Source organism: Salvia splendens, chromosome 2 (genome assembly GCF_004379255.2).
Source record: "Salvia splendens isolate huo1 chromosome 2, SspV2, whole genome shotgun sequence".
NCBI classification, from domain to species: Eukaryota; Viridiplantae; Streptophyta; class Magnoliopsida; order Lamiales; family Lamiaceae; genus Salvia; species Salvia splendens.
Genome location: NC_056033.1, coordinates 15,262,546 through 15,284,145, shown reverse-complemented (window position 1 = coordinate 15,284,145; position 21,600 = coordinate 15,262,546). Strand labels below are relative to the sequence as shown.

Here is a 21,600-nt window from a genome sequence, read left to right as displayed (position 1 = left end):
TAAAAATAAAGAAAAAATGAAATAACCCAACCCAACCCCCATTTTGTGGTCTTGTCAGCCGACCCAACCTAAAGTGGAGGGCAAAGGACACATGTCTATTTTCTATTGGGTCAATGCATTATTGTTTTTACTTTTTTATTTACTACTCCCTCCGTCCCGCTTTAGCAGTCCCGGTTGATCAATTTTAGGTGTCCCGCTTTAGGAGTCCCGGTTGAACTCGGTGCATAAAAATTGATGTCATTACAATATTAAAATCAGGAAGCAAATTCTCTCCCCTCATTTCTCTCTCTCATTTCTCTCTCTCATTTAATTCACGTTTCAATAATTTCGACGCCTCATTTCTCTCTCTCTCTCAAAGTACTCGCCCCCTTCCCTGAGAACCCTAGATCTGGTGAACGAGATCCACCCCCTACTGGAACGCTTCTGCTCGCTTTCTTTCTTGGATCAGGTAGTAAATTTTGACCTTATTGTGGGGATGTCAGATGCAATTGAGCCCTTTGAGCTGTAATTAATCTTGATTGTGAGGCAGTGGCGACAACGGTGGGGACGACACTTCGCCTGCAAATCCATCTCGAAGAAGAAGCTCGTGACCCGCAGCGACAAGGACGACATGAGGCGCGAGATTCAGAAGCTCTCTGATAACACGGAGGACGCCGGGATCTGCAGGAGCATGTTGGGGTCGTCCAGATTTGCCATTTCATGAGGGTCATGCATCGCGATCTCAAGCCCGAGAATTTCCTGCTCTCCGATAACACGGAGGACGCCCTGCTCAAGGCCACCGATTTCGGCCTCTCCGTCTTTATTGAGGAAGGTGCATATCTTGTGCATCAAAAAGTGTTTCCCCATTTAGGCTAAAATGTGGCCTGCTAACAGCACACAAGAACATGACTTTGGTAATGAATCTTTTGATCTGCATGATCTCTGTGGCTCTTCTTCATCCGGCAATAGGTAATACCTATCCGCACTTTTTGTCAAGTAGAACCACTTTTCATCAATGTGAACTACATTGCGCATTTCATTAAATGCAACCTTACCTGCAATAATGTTTGGATGAAGCTGACTGAGGCACCATTTCAGTCTTGCCAACTTATTTAGATCAGTTAAATGTGGCTTAACTGCACTAGTATGGGGCCTAAGTTGTTTATCCTTTACCCACCTACAAATTGTAGTTTTGCTAAATCCAAGCTTTGGTGCCATAACCCTATAGGAGGATCTTTCAAGGACAGAGAGTGATCTAACCTTTACTTCATTAACTATTTTCTTTTCTCCACGTTTGTATCCTTTAACTTTTCCAACCATGTGTGCAGGTTCTCCATTCTCCATCATCTCTGTGGCTGCCTTCCAAAGTCTGGAAATGGTCTTCCTATTGACACCAAAAGCTTCGGCTGCCTCACACACTGCTCCTTTTCGAAGAACACCACCTTGGCTGTTCTTCAGTAGATGCTGCACAATATTGTTCTTCATGTTGGTGGTCAAGTATTGATTCACCCGCTGCTCCGCCATTCCCGATGATGAAATTTTTCTGAGGGATTCCTATTTTGAAACTAATGTAGTGTGTGTTTTTAGTGTTTTTTATGGTAGTGGTAGATGGAAGGAGCAAATGTAGGTGATGGATGTATTTATAGTGTGTTTACTGTACTTAAGATTTCAATGTAGAACTTCAAAATTTCCCTCCCAAAATTTAGGGAGGTTAATTTGGCATATTGTATTCCCTCCATTTTGGTAATGAAAAATTAAATGTGGATTTCACTTAATCTTCTTTTCCATCTGTTTTGGCAGATTGTATGCCCTCCATTTTGGTAAAGAAAATTTACGTTTGGTACCAACTACAGTAATTAATGTGTTGCATGGAATTAAAAAAATTAATGCAAGTGAACATCAACTTGGGTGACGAAAATAAAAGCAAAAAATTACTCCACTGTTTTGGCAGATTGTATTCCATGCATTTTGGTAATGAAAATTTACATTTGGTACCAACTACAGTATTTAATGTGTTGCATGGAATTTAAAAAATTAATGCAAGTGAACATCCACTTGGGTGACGAAAATAAAAGCAAAAAAGTTGTTTAAAAGTGAGACCCAACCTCCACTACATCATTTATTTATTACACACTTAAACACTCCTTAAAACATGTGTCCGACTCAACCGGGACTGCTAAAGCGGGACGGAGGGAGTATTAATTATTGATTGATACTACTATATTTAATTATGTACATGTTTGAGAATTGTATACTATAAATATGAAATGTAAATATTTTAGATAATCAAATTTTGAATATTTTGAATTTATTAATTTAATTTATTATTATTTTATCTTTATATATCATTTCAAAACTCATGTCAATTATTCTTCCAAACATTCATGTGAGCCCCTCTTCTGAAAAATTCACGTGAACTAGTTCATTTTATTTATGATTAATTATTATTTTTTATTATTTGCTACTTTTTGATTGTGCTTCATTTTTTCTATATATATCCCACTAAGCATGCAAAACTCTTCACAAACAAACTAACTTTCTTTTCATTCTTGTTTTGATAAATTTGGTTTCATGGATCCAAATTATCCACACTATCGTCCTTGTTTCCCAAACCATCAAAATTTCCAAAATTATCAACAATTATCAAAATATCCAAACTCTCAATTTTCTACAAATCCAGAGTATTCACAAAACCTTGAATTTTCTCCAAATCTAAGCCAAATTCCTACATCTACTGAAATTCCCACGGTTGGAAATATCACCCGCAATTTGTTTGGATATGTCCAACAAGCGAACAAAAATCAGAGGAGCTCAAAAAATGTAAGTTGGGGTGTGAAAGAAGATATAGTACTTATGTCTTCTTAGGTCTACGCAAGCGAAGATAGTGTGCGTGGTAAAAATCAGAAGGGAGATACCTTATGGCTAAATGTCCATAAATTGTATCATGAATGGCAAGCACAAAATCCAGATGAAATTAACAAAAGAAATATGGACTCTTTGAAGGGTCGATGGAAACGACTTAACGGAAACGGCAACAAATGGGTGGCTGCTTGCAGAGCTGCCAACGCCCGAAAGAGGAGTGGAATGAGTGACCAGGATGTTGAGAATGAAGCTCATAGCATCTACAAAGGCGACGGAGGCAACGTCTTTCAAGATTTGATAGTGTTTAATGAAGTTATGAGTAAACATGAGAAGTGGAGTGTTCATGATGCAACACAGGTATTTCCTGACAATGAAAATTTTGCTAATGAACAGGATGGTAGCAGCTCAAAGAGGACAAAGACTTCTGAATCCGGCGAGTATACTATCCCTTCAAATCCGGAAACTCCCACATCTGGACATTCAACTAGTTCCCGACCTATAGGCAGAGACAAGGCAAAAAGAAAAGGAAAAGGCAAGGTAACACAATCTGATTCTATTAATGCACAATGCGCTGCAGATTTTCATGCACTTAGGCTAGCTAAAGATAATGAAAACGAAATAGCAAGGGCTCGACTGCAGCTAGAACGTGAAAAGCTGGATAAGCCCTCTATGAAGATGTACCAAAAAATGTTGCTTAAGTTGTTGGAGAAAGAACACTTGTCCCCAGAAGATCAAGACATGAAACGCAACCTAACGGAGATTGTGCTTGGAAAATGAATGCTTTTAGTTTGAGATGAGTTTGGTGTGAGAATAAGTTATGTAATATTAGTTTGGTGTGATCTTAGTTGTAGTAATATTTGTATGGTGTGCTTTTAATTATGTAATGTTAGATTTGTGTGATCTTAATTTGCTTCATTTGGATCTTTGTTTACACTTTATGTAATATAAATTTATGTAATATAAATTAGTGTCACATACATTTTCTACAAAAGTAAGTGGGATGTCACAAACATCATTTTTTACCACATGCATTTTCAGATATGAGTTTGATATCTGTGCATTTACCAGTAAAAATAATTATTAAGATGTCAGGAACATTACTTCTCTATCACATGCAAAATTAAGTGGGATGTCAGAAACAATATGTCACATGCATTTTCTGGCAAAAGTGATTGAAATGTCACAAGCGTAATTTCTTTATCACATGCATTTTCTGGCAAAAGTGATTGAAATGTCGCAAGCGTAATTTCTTTATCACATGCATTTTCTGGCAAAAGTGATTGAAATGTCACAAGCGTAATTTCTTTATCACGTGCATTTTCTGGCAAAAGTGATTGATATGTCACATGCATTACTGCAAGTGTGTCTATCACATGTCTAGGTGAAAATATGAATTCCGTGCCACTTGTAAACACTATTTAGTTTATAAATAGCTTGTGAATTTTTTTTGAAGATAACACCAAATACTCACTCCACTTCCAAAAAATGTCTTCCAGTGAAAACTCATCACATTCATCATATTCAAGTTCTGATGATTCAAATACCATTACACTCAATCAATGGGAAGAACGAGTTTCTCAACAAAATCATCAAATTTATACAATTGTTGAGAATATGTTATCTAACATTCCCAATCTAACTGCAGGGGTCCAAGCTTCTAGATTCAGAAAAAGGTATTGTGAAAGGCAACGCGAGATTGGTGCTGAGCGTTTGATCAATGACTATTTTGGTCCCAACCCGACGTACGGACCAGAGGTGTTCCGATGCCGATTCGCATGCACAAATCTGTATTCCTTCGGATAGTAGAAGTTGTAACTGCTAACGATGAGTATTTTCAGGAGAGACGCGATGTTGGGAGACACAGTTTGTCATATTTACAGAAGTGTACAGGAGCTATGCGGGTGTTGGCGTATGGGACATCATTCGATGTCGTCGATGAATATTTGCGGATCAGTTCAACGGCGACAAGAGATTCTCTAATGCATTTTGTTGATGGTGTTATTTCTTATTTTGGTGCCACATATCTTAGAAGACCTACTGAACAAGATATGGCTAAACTTCTATATGTAGCAGATCAACGTGGTTTCCCAAGCATGATAAGGAGTATAGACTGCATGCATTGGAAGTGGAAAAATTGTCCTAACGCATGGGCTGGATAATATACATGAAGAATTGGAAAACCAACGATCATTTTGGAAGTTGTGGCATCATACGACTTATGGATATGGCATGCATTCTTTGGGACTCCAGGTTCGTGCAATGATATTAATGTACTCCATCGGTCTCCTGTTTTTGATGATGTCTTAGAAGGTCGAGCACCATATGTTAATTACGTAGTGAATGGTCATCAATATAATAGGGCATATTATCTTACGATGGCATATATCCTGCACGGGCTACATTTGTCAAGTCAATCACTTCTCCACAAACTCAAAAGCATAAGTTGCTTGCTCAACGCCAAGAGTCTATTAGAAAAGATGTTGAGCGAGCATTTGGAGTCCTACAAGCACGTTTCGCATTTTTGCGAAGGCCGTGTCTTGTATGGGATAAAATTTTGATGGGAAAAATTATGATGGCTTGTATCATCATGCATAATATGATAGTAGAAGATGAACGTGATACATATCAAAATTATTATGATGCCACAGAGTTTATTCAAGATACGCATACAAGACTACATGAAGAAAATGTTGAAGCCTTATGCTATTCCACTCAACGGATCGGGAGCTTGTCATCATTTATGACTAATCGAGCTCAACTCCGCAATAGAGAAGCTCATATTGCTCTTCGAGAAGATTTGATTGAGCACATTTGGCTTAAATTTGGCACAAACAATTAAATATGTACTAATGTTTATCTTGTTTAAGCTAGCTTTTTTTCACTCTTCATTTATATTTTGGTTCGTTTATTTCTATTATCGCGTATTTTGGTTTATTTATTTCTATTATCGCCTTGTATGTTTTAATGTGTGTAATTTATTATTATATTGTGCTTTAACTATTTGAATATCTAATATTTTCTGTTTTAAATTTGAATCATATACTTTTTTATTATAATTTTTAGACATTATTTAATATATCTAAATTAATTATAAATCAAAATATTAATATAAAATATATGAAAAAGAAAATATTTAATTGGGTTGGGGTTACTGATGGAAGTAAAAAAGTTGATGGAGGTTGAATTGAGGGAGGATTGTGTACGTGGATGATAGAGAAATGAATATTTTATTAAAAAATTGATTGGGGTTGGGTTGGGTTGGGTGAGTGTCACAGATGGAGATAGTCTTATGAACATGGGTTGCTGCTTAAACATGATGGAACTTTAGGTGAAACGAAATCATCATCTCCAAATATAAACAAATCCCATATGGTGCCTAATTAATGAAAGTGAAAAGGGACTTTGTAGAGGGGGCATGTCACTCTTTTGCGAAACACAAGCAGCTACATGACAAGGTAAAAGTGTTATGGACTCGGACATAAGCTGGCTCCACCAATACATGATAACACTCCAATCAAACAAACCAGTGGCGGATCTAGGACCCGAAAATGGCGGGGCGGAACTTATATTTAAATATTAAATATTTAATTTAATATTATTTTTAATAATAAAATAAATAAATATTATATTAATATTTAAGTAGCACTAGCTTCATTAATAAAATATAAACATGCTTCAGCTTGCAAATATGTATTATTCATTTTAAAATAAAAAAATATATAAATATAAACATGCTTTAGCTTGCAAATATGTATTATTCATTTTAAAATATAAAATTATTGTAAATATATGTACATTTTAAATCACTGTAAATATTATATACAAAAGTGATATAAGTAGAGCACTAAATATTTATATTTCAAAAATATTTAAAATGTTTATTTTGTTACATAGAGAATAATTAAGATGCATGGATCAAATTATAAGTACTATAGGATAAAAAGACTTTAACACAAGATTAAAAATGATTTTAACTAAAGAATAAATATAACAACATAATATATGCAACTTAGTAGTATTTAAAGGTATTATTTTGATAATAAGAAGAAATATGAATGGATAAAATAAAAAATGAAAAATGAAAAAAAATATACTCCCTCCGTCCCGTGCTACTCGTACGTTTGCTTTTCGGCATGGAAATTAAGGAATGAGTGCATAGCAAAGTCAACAATTGCGGCTGTAAGTGATAATTTTTACTAAAAATGGAAAGAGTGCAAATAACTTGGGACGCCCAGAAAGGAAATAAGTGCAAGTAACACGGGACGGAGGGAGTATGTTTTTGTTGAAGATTGAACCCTAGACATCTTAGTTAAAAATCCAACAACCAAACCATTGAACTACTACATTTTATATGACATTTATTGAAAACAAAAATATTTCTACACTCTACGGAGGGGGCGGATATGCTATTTTCGGCTTGATTCAATGAAAAATTTAGGCTCTCCGGACGGTCGGGTAGGGGCGACCGCCCCCACCTGCCCCCATGGATCCGCCACTGAAACAAACAGTTTTTTCCATATCTATAAGCTTAAATGCATACATCACTCTTATGATGGACTTTTAGAGCAATATATGCTATAAAACAAACATTTACATTCACATTCCACAAGCCTATCATACAAGGAAGCAACAAAGGCTTGTCATCATTCATCAATGGTACACAATACTAGGATGACACACCATATGTTTTTTGCATCCATGAACAACTACGTTACACATATAAACTTACTTTTCACAGTTGTACGATCCTTATCATGCTCGCAAGAGATGACAAGATTTGATAAGTTCGAACTTCAATGGCTGCTCCAATCATCGAATGCACCCAACAATGCTATACAAAACTTTGTGGCTCCAGCTTAGACACTGCCTTGTTAAAAAATAATTATCCTAAGCATTATAACACATAAAGACATGCATGACGGTCACCAGTTTCATCCTATGTCCATCCCCATGTTTTTGAAACCACTCGGGCGTATGGAACCTTTCTTACAGAACATCCCTTACTTCCTTTTGTTCAGAAAGATTCTTGAGCAAAGGGAGGATAACTTCCAAAAGCTGTAACGTATTCTCTCCGTCCCATTATAAATGAGACGTATTCTTTTTTAGGTTTTCGCCCCATTATAAGTAAAGTTGTAGTGTATTGGAGAAATATAATTTGTGAATGCAGTCCCTTTAAGAGTAAAAGTATATAATGAAGCAACTAATAACTAACTTATCTTAAAGGTGACGTTACCAATTTCTTCAACGAGAAAACGTGTCGAAGAAGGGACATCCAACATAAAGATATCACTTGGATGTCTAAGTGGAAATAGTGTATATTTGAATACGAGTGCACTTCGTGTTTAGACTTTTTTTAATCAAATTTTATTGTTCATTTTACATTAAATCATTTCTAAATGACCATTTACGCGCTCTCTCCCTCTCTCTCAAACAAGAAAAGAAACCAAAGAAAGCAGCAAGAAGAAAAGTCACACTTTCCTAATTCCTTCCTTCTTGCTCAGTCACCCTGTCTGAATTCTTCAACCCTCCCTATATATACTTCAACTTTTCATTCTACAACTTAACTGCAAATCAATCTCTTTTTCAATTTTTACTTCCCTCAAACAAAGATTTATACCTTCACTACATCAAGGTATGCTCCTTTTTTAATGGAACACTCCAATTTTCATTTTAATTCACATGCTCGCTAGTAATCTATTCAAAAACTATTTTTTTACAGTTTTTCATTTATTAAGCCTTTATTGAGAGCATCCATAGTGGACGAGCGACCGGCGAGACGCTCGCCGATGAGCTGGGCGGATGACCCCTCGTCCGTCGTATATCCCGCTCGTCCGCCGTCTCGTCCGCTATTGCGGGAAATCCTATTGCTAGTCTGTGGGAAAGTCCTTGTTATTATTGTGGATGCTCTCAAATAACATTTCTGTTGACAACCTGGACATGCAGTGGAAAGAGTCGTTGGTTATAATTTGATTAATCAATTAATCTTTTGCTTATTAAATTTGCCTTGTTTCTCTCTTCCTTAGGGTTTATCGATGTGCTTAGGTTCAACTTCAACGAGTAATTTTTGCCCCTTTGATACGGACACGGATTCCGGGTTTGGAAGCGAAATTTCGCATAGAAGATGCTCAAAACTGCTCGAATTGGCCGCCGCAGATGATTTAGCTGGTTTCATCCGTGAAATTGAGGAAAGAGGTGTTGATGTAAACGCGAGCCGGTTTTGGTATGGCAGTAGCTTATCCTCGAAGAGATCGGGGTTTATGGAGAGAACTCCAATCATGATTGCTTCTCTCTACGGCAGCACAAATGTTCTCAACTACTTAATCGAAACTTGCAAGGTCGATGTCAACAAATCGTGCGGCTCCGACGCCGCCACCGCGCTGCACTGCGCCGCCGCCGCAGGCGCCTGGTCCTCCATCGAGATCCTGATCTCCGCCTCCGCCGACATCAACGCCGTTGACGCCAGCGGGAAGAAACCCGGCGAATTGATCGCGCCGTGTGTGAAATCATCGATCGGATCGAAGAGGAGGCTGCTGGATCTGGCGCTGAACAGCGAGGAGGCGCCGGAGAAGAAGGAGTCGTTGCCGGATATAAACAGCGGCGTGTACGGCAGCGACGAATTCAGGACGTATGATTTCAAGGTGAGGCCGTGCGCTAGGGCGTACTCGCACGACTGGACGGAGTGCCCCTTCGTCCACCCCGGCGAGAGCGCCCGGCGCCGCGATCCGAGGAAATACGGTTACACGTGCGTGCCGTGCCCCGAGTTCAGGAAGGGCGGCACGTGCGAGTACGCGAATGGGGTGTTCGAGTCGTGGCTGCACCCGGCGCAGTACAGGACTCGGCTCTGCAAGGACGAGATCGGCTGCGCGAGGAAGGTCTGCTTCTTCGCGCACAAGCCGGAGGACCTGCGCCCGCTCTACGCTATGCCTTCTCCAAACTCTTTGGCTTCGCTCACCCCGTTGTCTCTCGGGCAATTGAAATTGAAGCCGTTGAATCTGGATGAATTTTTCGGATCTGTCGATCCATCGATGATGTCGCTATCGCCGAAGGTTAACGGCTTGAGCCATATGCGCGCTAGCTACCCATCAAACAACCAGGCTTCTGGCTACGGCTTTGACTCGGCGATCATGAATTCAAGGGCGAGCGCGTTCTCGAAGCGGAGCCAGAGCTTCGGGTATTCGAGAGGCTTGATGGCGGCGTCGAATTGGGATGGGAAGGTGGACTGGGGGTTCAATGGCGAAGACGTGAGCAAGTTGAGGAAGTCGGCTTCGTTCAGTATTCGCAGCGCTGCAGCCGTGAGTCCGAGCGGGAGTGTTCCGCTGCGGCGCGGGGTACATGAAGTGATGCCGCTGTGGGTGGATCAGATGTATGTGGAGCAGGAGTAGATGGTGGTTTGAGCAGTGTGTGTGTGTGTGTGTTATTCAATGATATTCTTAGAGAATTCCTATTGCTTAGATTGTGTAGAGTCCAGAATAACATAACATGAGCACAATATCTTGATCTTCATCCCCGTTAGTACTCCCTCTGTCTCTCAAGAATATGCATTCTTTCCTTTTTAGTCCGTCCCACAAAAATATGCACAGTCTACTTTTTGAAAGTCTTTTATCGTTAATGAGGTGAAATTCATTCTCCACTAATAATATTTTATTTACTTCTTCTCTCTATCACTCTTTTACTTTACCAATTTTATATTAAAGTCCATACCGACTCTAAGTGCATATTCTTTGAGCACAAAGAGAGTAAGATTTAGTTGGAAAAGATCAAAGGATTATATATATGTACTACATTTTTTGATTTTTTTCATACAAATGTACCTAAGCTGCCTTTGTGTAATTTCTGATATCCAAGATATAATCTTGAAAAGTATTTCATTTCTAAATTATGTCGGTTAGTTTCCCCTTTTTGTTGGATCGCTGTCATTTTCATATTGATGTGTTGAAAACCATTGTGGCTCAGAAAGTCGTGATCGCAATTAAGGTCAGGTAATTTATGTTTAATTATAGTAACCATCCAACCCAATCCAACCCCAACTTTTTTTAATATTTAATTAATTTTTATCTCTTCTACATTATCTTTCATATCATCAATATCCATCCAATTGAACCATACCATTTTTTATGGTTTATCAATAACCACTCAACCACATAATTATATATTTATTTTTATAATAATAATAATAATATTACATAAAATATTTATTTTTGTAAAATAAAATTTATACAAAAACACAATAAATGACACACTAAAAATTATAAAAACAAGCATATTAAAAATTGGGATTTTGGGAATTGAAGAATATATTATTCTCATCATTCTCATGGTAAGCAACAAAGGAAACTAAAAAAATTTATATATTTTTTTATATCAATTTTCAATTATAGTATTACTATATTAAATATTTATTATTCTAATCATCCTCTATAGTTAGCAACAAAATAAATTAAAGGAATATGAAATTATATGAAAGAAGAAGGATTATAGGAGGAGAAAAAATGATTTTTTTAATGCAAACTATATCAAATAAGGTCTCTATTTATAGAGGATGAAAAATTATAAATTTTAGTATAATTTTTATAATTATTTAATAGAGTATATTTAAGATACATAAATTTTAAAAAAAATTATCAACCAATGAGATTATGCCATTTGGCACAATCTAATTGGATAAATGGAGGGAGACCGATTGGTTGGCGGTGGATGTCGAAGAGACCAAGGTCTTGGAGAGAAAAAGACCACTTCCTTCAATTTTTCTTAAAAAAAAAAATGAAATGAGGTGGCGGTCGACCCATGGAGACCAATAAACATGGTCTTATGCATTAACCCATAATCGAAATTGATTATTTTGGTTTTAATTATTGATTTAAAATATTTTTGATTATATAATCGATCAGTTTAAGCGAAATAACTAATAAAATTGAATAGATTATCAAATACTATTAAAATTATACTCGTATACAATCAAAGTTTGTGATTTTAGGAATTAGAGCATCCGCAGCGGTGCTCGCTGGGACGGACGGCGTCCGTGCTGTTGGCGCGGCACCGCTGTCACCGCTACTGCACTCCCGCTGAGCAGGCTACGTGGAGCAGGCTACGTGGCGCGTTTCTATTGGCCAACGGATTATCCGTTCGAAATTTATTTTTTAAAAAATCGAAAATAATACCAAAAATTAAAAAATATATTTTCAAATTCCCAAAAATATGACTGTTTTATTAGCGTTTTTCTGAATTTTTTTTGATTTTTTAATAAATTTTTTTCCCAAAATCATCTATAAATACACACATTCATCATCCATTTTTCACATCAAATCATCTCCCATTCTATTTTTATTAATTTTTTTGTAATTTGTAATAGTATTCCGGGTATTTTTAATGCATTTTAATATTGTAGAAATGTTTTTATTTAAATTGAATAATAGAATGGTGGGACCCTTAAGCATGTCCTTGCGGAAAAACATGAATGTGAGTGTTGTGCTCTTGCCTAAGAGCAGCGAGTAAAAAGGTAATTAAAGTGGGTCAGGGCCCACATCCGTGCTCTTTGGCAAGAGCACGGATGAGATGCTCTTATTGCTCGCCAAAGAGCACGGATGAGATGCTCTTATTGCTCTTTTTAATTAAGCCAAAGAGTACGGATAGGGATGCTCTTATTGCTCTTTTTAATTAAGAAAATTTATTTTTGAAAAAATGGTTCAAGTTTAAGATCCTTACCAGATTGGTTACAGTATAGCTCCAAGTGAAATTGTTATGTGATTATAATTTCTTTCATTTGTCATATTTAGTTATCAGTGGGACACGTGCATCGAGAAGGAAATTTTGCTGCAAATTTTTTGTCACACCATATATAAAATTTTGAGAGAGGAGTGCATGTTCTTGAACAATCGCCTACAAGTCTTGCTATTTGGTTATTACATGATAGATAAGGAATTTTTCTTATGATCGGGAGTATATAGGGTCGTCTTTCAAAAATTCATTTGAGGCGATAACAAGTAAATCAAAACTAATAAAGTTACATTACAATCTCAGTAGTAAAGCAGCCAAAGAAGCCCAATCCAAAAGTCCAAACGTTAAAGCCCAATTTGATCAGAGAGCAGCAGCAACGGTTCACTCGGTCACGCAGTTAAAAACCAAATTCACTTCACAAAAACTCTCACCAGCATTTCTCTGCTCAAAAAAGCCCCAAATCCGAATCGAAGAGGTTAAAGTGACGGCGACTCCGCTGTCCGCCTTGGCTGTCTTGGCCCTCATTTTTGTACCTCCTCTATTCATTTGTAAGGTTTTGTGAATTTTGTAAATTCAAAAGAAATGGCGCCTAAATTGTCAAAGAGCGACAAGAAGCTAGCCTACGACCAGAAATTATGCCAATTTATCGACGAGTACACCCAGATTCTGGTGGTGTTCAACCCAGCTCCAGAACATCAGGAAAGGCCTGAGAGGCAATTCCGTGGTTCTCATGGGGAAGAACACTATGATGAAGCGATCTGTCCGCATCCACCGGGAACCAGGCTATTCTCAACCTCATCCCTCTCCTTGTTGTGAGTTTTTTATTCCTTCGTTTCACATTTCTTATGATTTTTTATTCAGAAATAGATCAATTATGTTAACTGTGCTACTTAATTTTATAGGGAAACGTTGGATTGATCTTCACCAAGGGTGACTTGAAGGAAGTCAGTGAGGAGGTTGCCAAATACAAGGTGAGCTAATTAGACTATTTAAAATTTTATACTTTGTCACACGCTTTTGCTGATTTATTATTTGTAACTGAGTTTAAATGAATTGATTAGTACCAGCAATAAGTTTTTAATATTGTCTTATATTGTACTCCAATATATTTGAATATTACAGTCTTAACTCAGGATTGGAATTTGCATTTGATTGATGGAGCAGTTTACGTGGTGTATGCTTGTTCTGTCATGATTTTACACTGATCTGCCTAAATATTTTAATTTTCATGTTCAATTCTAATGGTTTCAGTTAATAATGGTCATTGAGAACTTATACATTGATTGTTTTAGTGATTAATTTAATTTGCTTGAGGAAATTCTTGACGTAGTAATTACTGTGATCTTGTTAAATTTGGTGACTAAAGATAAAGTTTTCGATATATGGACCTGTAAAAGTTCATACCATAAGTTTGATAAAGTTCGATACACGCATATAGGCATGCACAAGGGTCACGAACCGCCGGTTCCGGTTCATGAACCGGCGGTTCATGGTTCAGGACATGCTTGAACCTGAACCGGCCCGCCTACCTCCCGGCGGTTCCGGTTCCGGTTCAAAAAACCGCCGGTTCACCGGGCGGTTTCAAAACCGCCGGTTCCGGTTCATGAACTGGCGGTTCAACCGAAATTAAAAAAAAAAATATTTTTTAAAATATTTTTTATTTAAAATCAATTTTTACAAACAAATGAATACAATAAATTCGTAATAGCCCATATATATTTGATGGGCTTGCGAATTTAAGAAACCATTCTTGGTTGTTTCTCTTTTATAGAGACATCCTTGAATGTTTTATATTCCACTTTCGATGTGGGACAAACTCATTCTTGGTTGTTTCTCTTTTATAGAGACATCTGTGAATGTTTTATGTTCCACTTTCGATGTGGGACAAACTCATTCTTGGTTGTTTCTCTTTTATAGAGACATCCTTGAATGTTTTATGTTCCACTTTCGATGTGGGACAAAATCATTCTTGGTTGTTTCACTTTTATAGAGACATCCTTGAATGTTTTATGTTCCACTTTCGATGTGAGACAAACTCATTCTTGGTTGTTTCTCTTTTATAGAGACATCCTTGAATGCTTTATGTTCCACTTTCGATGTGGGACAAAATCATTCTTGGTTGTTTCTCTTTTATAGAGACATCCTTGAATGTTTTATGTTCCACTTTCGATGTGGGACAAAATCATTCTTGGATGTTTCTCTTTTATAAAAACTTCCTTGAATGTTTTATGTTTCTCTTTTGATGTAGGACAAAATATGTTGAAGTATTTTCTTTTATAACTACATGTTTAGAGCATTCATTCATCTTTTTCCAATGTGGGATACAAAACTTTCTTTTGTCTTCTATTTTTCTTCATGTTTTGTATGATATATATAAACAAAATTATTATTCAAATATATTCTTGATTGATAAAAATAATGAATTATTGAAAAATATGATTTGTATATAGAAAATATTTATTTGTATAATAATTATGGTTAGGTTTATACAATTTGTATAAAAATTATTTTTTTGATGTGTATAATATTATTTATTAGTTAACATATATATAAATTTATAAACATAAGCAAATCATTAATGATAAATAACTAATGAATAATAGTTTATGTAATAATATTTGTTATTATTACATAAACTATTATGTCCAATATTAAGTATTGATATTTTATAAATATATACATAAATAACTAATGAAATAGAATAATTTGCTTTGATCATAAATACATAAATTTATTATAGAATAATATTGGACATAATAGTTTATAAATACATAAATAATATTGGACATAAACTATTATGTCCAATATTATTATCAATACTTAAAAAAATATCAATACTTAATAGGACATAATAGTTTATGTAATAATAACAAATATTATTACATAAACTATTATTCATTAGTTATTTATCATTAATGATTTGCTTATGTTTATAAATTTATGTAAATGTTAACTAATAAATAATATTATACACATTGAAAGAATAATTCTTATACAAATTGTATAAACCTAACAATAATTATTATACAAATAAATATTTTCTATATACAAATCATATTTCTCAATAATTCTTTATTTTTATCAATCAAGAATATATTTGAATAATAATTTTATTTATATATATCATACAAAACATGAAGAAAAGTAGAAGACAAAAGAAAGTTTTGTATCCCACATTGGAAAAAGATGAATGAATGCTCTAAACATGTAGTTATAAAAGAAAGTACTTCAACATATTTTGTCCCACATCGAAAGTGGAACATAAAACATTCAAGGATGTCTCTATAAAAGAGAAACAACCAAGAATGAGTTTGTCCCACATCGAAAGTGGAACATAAAACATTCAAGGATGTCTCTATAAAAGAGAAACAACCAAGAATGAGTTTGTCCCACATGGAAAGTGGAACATAAAACATTCAAGGATGTCTCTATAAAAGAGAAACAACCAAGAATGATTTTGTCCCACATCGAAAGTGGAACATAAAACATTCAAGGATGTTTCTATAAAAGAGAAACAACCAAGAATGGTTTCATAAATTCGCAAGCCCATCAAATATATATAGGCTATTACGAATTTCTTGTATTCATTTGTTTGTAAAAATTGATTTTAAATATAAAAATCAATTTTTATAAATAATTTTTTTTTAATTCGGTTGAACCGGCGGTTCAAACCGCCAAACCGCCGGTTCACGGTTCACAATTTGCCGACCCTGAACCGGCCCGTGTTAACCGGCAACCCTCCGAACGGTTCAAACCGCCGGTTCCGGTTCCGGTTCCGGTTCATGAACCGGCGGGCCCGAACCGGCGGTTAACCGCCGGGCCTCGGTTTGTGCATGTCTGCACGCATAGTTGATATCTGGATAGTTAAAGCAAGTGGTAATGCCATGTTATATAACAATGGTTTTCAATATATAAGACGTTGCTTCGGTGATGTTTTTATCATCTGACTGTAGTTTTTTCTAATTCTAAATTTCATCTACAGGTTGGAGCACCTGCTCGTGTAGGTTTGGTCGCTCCAATTGATGTCGTTGTCCCTCCTGGCAACACTGGTCTCGACCCATCGCAGACTTCTTTCTTCCAGGTATTTGGAATAAAATTATTTTTATTGCTGTAATCCTTTCTTGACTTCATGTTGGTTCTAAGAGCATGCGCAGCGGTGGCGTCCGTCGCCACCGCCGTCCGCGCCGCTGGCACGGATGCCATCCGCCGCCGCTGCGCTCGCGCCGCTGGCACGGCGCTGCTCGATGTATCGAGCACGTCCGTGCCAGCGGACGCACACGTGGCGGGCTCCCATTCGTCAACGGCTCGACCGTTGCATTTAAACATTTTTATATATATTTTTTTAAAAAAAATCGGTTTTTTATTAAAAAACCGATAAAAAATAAAAAAAAATTTCATTTCCCCAAAAAAATAATCCGTTTATAACCGTTTTTTACACCTTTTTAATTTTTTTTTCATTTTTTTTACCCCAAAAATACACACTTTCATCTATAAATACCCTCAATTTCACCCCAAAAATTCACATCAAACTACACAACTCTCATCATCACCAATATCCATTCTCATCTCCATTCTCTCATATCCATTTTCATCTTCATTCTCTCATACCCTACAACATCACTATGTCCGGCCAAGACGATAACCCTTCAGGCTCCCACGGTTGGAACCCCGAATGGTTCGGTTCACAACCGTTTCCTAGTCCGAAAACGGAATATTCGGCCCCTCCTCAAACCCAAGATTCGGCCGTTCCGGGTGGCTACCGTCCATACCCAATCGACGACCAAGGTGCCTCCGAAGGGCGCTAGGGGTGGACACCGGAGCCTAGGCCTCGCGCCCCTTCCCAAATGCCGATTCCTCCATCTCGCGCCGGTGTCCGCACACCGTACTCTCCGACGGAGATGGAAAGATTGTTCAAGGCGTACTTGGAAATCTCCGAAGATGCGGTGGTTGGAACGAACCAATCCGGCGATCACTTTTGGTGGCGCGTCTCTAGCCGGTACAATGCAAACCGGCCGCCTGGAACGATCGAGCGCAACGAGAGTATGGTGCGCAACTGCATCGGCCGAGCCAACGAAGAAATTGGCAAGTTCAACGGCTATTTCATCCAGGAGTCCCGGAATGCCGGGAGCGGCCGAAGCGAGGTCGACATCATCACCGCCGCGCTGAGCACCTACCAATCCATGAACGGTAAGTCGTTCAAATATCTTAACGTTTGGCAGGAGACGCGGACGCACCCGAAGTATAAGGGAGGCATAACATCCTCCTCTAGCGGCTCCTCCAAACGATCAAGGTCGGTAGCCCTATCCGACTCCGGCTCGGAAGAAGTGGCTAGCCAACTCGCCGGAGCTAACTTGGGTAGCCCCGACGCCGGACCGAGCGGTTCCCAACGCCGCCCCCAAGGAAGGAAGAAGGCGGCGGCCAACCGTCGTCGCGGCTCGACTCCCGAAGCCACTCCCGAAGCCGCTCCCGCTCCCTATGTGCCACCTCCACCCCCGAACAACTCGCTGTGGATGCTCTTAAGCCAACTCAATATGGCCGATAGGTCATCTATGACCCCCACGCAACTTGAAACACACGAGACAGTCGCTTATTTCCTAACATACAGTTTTTTGGTAATGTTTGTTATGGTTTTTGTTTTATAGGACTCCCTCTTGTCCCTACTACGATCAGTCGCTTTTTTCAACTAAGTTGATTTATTATTTTTATTAAAAATAATAAAACATTAAATTATTCTTATTTTATTCTATCATCTATTTTACTCTTGCTTTATTTTTATACTTTATTCATCTTTCAACTTGAGGGAGTAGTAATCTAAGTTCAGTGGTATGGGTCTATTATACTACTACTTTTGTTCTATTAAAATATGTTTATTTTTTTTATTTTCTTATGTCTTTAAAAAAATATGGACATTTTCATTTTCGGAAAATTATCTCACTTTGTTACATCTATAACAGTGAATAAATGAATTGGAAAAATCACTAAAAAGTATTTTGATTTTGAATGGTAAAACTTGTAAAATCATTCATAGTCACGATCTATCATAATAATGTTCAATGTCATGATTCATTATAGTCAATATTTATCTGTTAAATCATTCATCAATTCTTAGATATCGCTCTTATTCTTTCATATTTTTTTATTACTATTAATATTTACTTATGTTCGAGTTTAAGTATATATCGTTAGTGTCATCTTCTATTGCTTATAGCATCATAATCCAAAATCAAGACCAAATCTCCACCATATTCAAAATGAGTGGATGAGATTAAATCTTACGAATTTCAATAAATAGTAGACAAAATATCAACAAAATGGTAAGATCGTCATTTTATTATCATATCATAATTTTCGTGTTTTTTACATCAACATAGTGTATTACAAATATCAACACAATGACATGAGTATTTCAACACAATTACACGAAAATATCAACACAGTTTTATTGAGATTTTACATGCATTATATTGAGATTTTTTGATGTATTTGTTGATAAAAATCTGCTTATCAACATATACGAAAACTGAAATAAAAATCATCAAATTCCATCATCCGAACGTCGTCGGAACACATGAAATTAAGATCTCGTTAGAATCTTTATAAAATTACCTTTAAATTGATATATTTTTCCTAAAAAATAATTTAAATCGAGTGAGTATCATAAATTTAAAGTTTTGGGATAATTTTAATAAGAGAGAATTGACATTAATACTCTTTAATTTTATTTAATAATTATTTAAATTTAAAATATAATCTACTTGGCATTATATCAACCACTAGATCTCATAATCTAATGGTTAAAAATTGTTCTTAATTTTGAATTGCTAATTAGTTAGCAATTGATCGCATCCCTGTACGCTTAAATTCTTATAATTAATGTTGTACATTCTATAATATGACAAAATTTTGTTATTATATATTGGATTGATCAAACTTTAATTTTATAGTTTGCAACTCAATAAGCATGTTAGACTAGCTTGAACACAAATGTTTAAGGTTAGAGTTGAAAATTTACAACCTAATTAACTTGTAACCAATTAACAATTAAAGTAGGGTTTATTTGTGTGGCTGGTCTGATTGACATCCCTATTTGATTCCAATAATGAAATTAACAATTATATTACTATATTAATTCCTACTTGATAAGTATGCACGTTTATAGAAACTAGTGTTATCACTCATGCTATGCACGGGACATAAGATTTTTCAAATAATGAAGATAAATTATAAAATAAGTAGATTAATAATTTGAGGATAATAAGAAGAGTAAAGGCCAAAATTGGTCCTGAACATATAGCCATTTTACGATTTTGGTCCTAAACATTATCTTTTGGATTTTTTGGTCCTGCACATATGGACATTTGATCATTTTGGTCCTCCGTCAATATTTCCGTTAAAAACTAACGGTCAACATTATCTTTTAGATTTTTTGGTCCAGCACATATGGACATTTGATCATTTTGGTCCTGCACATATGGAATTTTGATCATTTTGGTCCTCCGTCAACATTTTCGTTAAAAACTAACGGTCAACGGCCGATTTTTGACTAAAACAATGGGTTGGGTCGGGTCGTGTTTGGGTCGGGTTTGGGTTACACGTTAAGAAAAAATAATATTTTCTTAAAATCTAAGCATAATATTTTCGTTAAAATCTAAGCATAATATTCTTAAAAAATTAATTAATATTTTTTAATTAATAAAATTAAAGTATAGTATTTTTTAATTAATTTTTTCATGAATTTGAAGAAAATATTATGCTTAGATTTTATTAAAAATAAATTTTTAATTATTTAATTTTATTATATAGATTTAATATTAGTATACTTTAATTTTATTATTTTGATTAAAAAATGATTATTTTAATTTGGTAATTTTTTATTTATCGTGTAATATCATGTTTAAATCGTATAATAACATCATGTTTTAGTCGTTATAATATTTTTAATCAACAAATATAACTAAAAATTAAAGTTTTATAATTTTTTAATTAATAAAAAATAATTATTTTTTTTCTTAACGTGTAACCCAAACCCGACCCAAACACGACCCGACCCAACCCATTGTTTTAGACAAAAATCGGCCGTTGACCGTTAATTTTTAACGAAAATGTTGACGGAGGACCAAAATGATCAAAATTCCATATGTGCAGGACCAAAATGATCAAATATCCATATGTGCAGGACCAAAAAATCCAAAAGATAATGTTGACCGTTAGTTTTTAACGAAAATGTTGACGGAGGACCAAAATGATCAAATTTCCATATGTGCAGGACCAAAATGATCAAATGTCCATATGTGCAGGACCAAAAAATCTAAAAGATAATGTTTAGGACCAAAATCGTAAAATGGCTATATGTTCAGGACCAATTTTGGCCTTTACTCTAATAAGAATATAATGATGTAGATTATATTTGTTATCTACAATAAGTATTCACGACATTATAAACACCTAATAACATTATAAACAATATTAACTAAAAGAGAAATGTACTCCTCCCAGCCCATTCTAAATGAAATATTTCACATTCGGCAAACGATTTTATACGACTTTAATTTATGATATGAGTGAAGTAAAATAAAATAAAATAAATGACAATTTTTTTTATTAAGCTATTAAATTTATATATTAATTTACCTTTTATTTGGATTAAAATTGGAATTGTGCTAGAGAATTTAGTTTACCTTCTATTTAGGTTAAAATTAAAATTTAATCCTTTATAGCAATACTTTTTTTACAATTAATTCACAACCTAATCAACAACACAAATATGTAATTTTTACAATTTTTATCATATATTTACTCAATTAAAATTTTAATATACTTTAGTTAGTCTCTAATTTAATACTTAATTAATCTCTAATTTAATATATTTTAATTATTCTCCAATTAATTAAATAATACTTCTAAGTTTATTAAAATAAATTCAAATTTTAATCCAAATAAAAGGTAAATTAATATATTAATTTAATAGCTTAATTAAAAAAATTAATTTAAAAAAAAATATGGAATACTAAGCATATCTATGAATAAAAAGTAAATTATCACTTA

The 21,600-nt window shown here is 35.4% G+C and overlaps 3 protein-coding genes and 1 pseudogene across 3 annotated transcripts; 3 read left to right on the top strand and 1 right to left on the bottom strand.

The window, feature by feature from the left end:
* Positions 1-846: 846 nt before the first annotated feature.
* Positions 847-1,503, bottom strand: LOC121774536. Its single transcript, XM_042171395.1, has one exon. It carries the CDS (start codon positions 1,501-1,503, stop codon positions 847-849), a length of 657 nt encoding a protein of 218 aa, XP_042027329.1.
* Positions 1,504-2,967: 1,464 nt separating this feature from the next.
* Positions 2,968-3,618, top strand: LOC121774529. The gene has a single exon (XM_042171391.1). It carries the CDS (start codon positions 2,968-2,970, stop codon positions 3,616-3,618), a length of 651 nt encoding a protein of 216 aa, XP_042027325.1.
* Positions 3,619-8,290: 4,672 nt separating this feature from the next.
* Positions 8,291-10,502, top strand: LOC121761861 (zinc finger CCCH domain-containing protein 66-like). Its single transcript, XM_042157549.1, has 2 exons — positions 8,291-8,473; positions 8,865-10,502. Exon 2 carries the CDS (start codon positions 8,874-8,876, stop codon positions 10,221-10,223), a length of 1,350 nt encoding a protein of 449 aa, XP_042013483.1. The 5' UTR covers positions 8,291-8,473; positions 8,865-8,873; the 3' UTR covers positions 10,224-10,502.
* A 2,503-nt stretch (positions 10,503-13,005) lies between these two features.
* LOC121774521 lies at positions 13,006-18,242 on the top strand (annotated as a pseudogene).
* Positions 18,243-21,600: the final 3,358 nt, after the last annotated feature.

Excerpts from the sequence above, each read along its gene's own strand:
- LOC121774536 (XM_042171395.1), bottom strand. The coding sequence starts at position 1,503 with ATGGCGGAGCAGCGGGTGAATCAATACTTGACCACCAACATGAAGAAC.
- LOC121761861 (XM_042157549.1), top strand. The coding sequence starts at position 8,874 with ATGTGCTTAGGTTCAACTTCAACGAGTAATTTTTGCCCCTTTGATACG.
- LOC121774529 (XM_042171391.1), top strand. The coding sequence starts at position 2,968 with ATGGACTCTTTGAAGGGTCGATGGAAACGACTTAACGGAAACGGCAAC.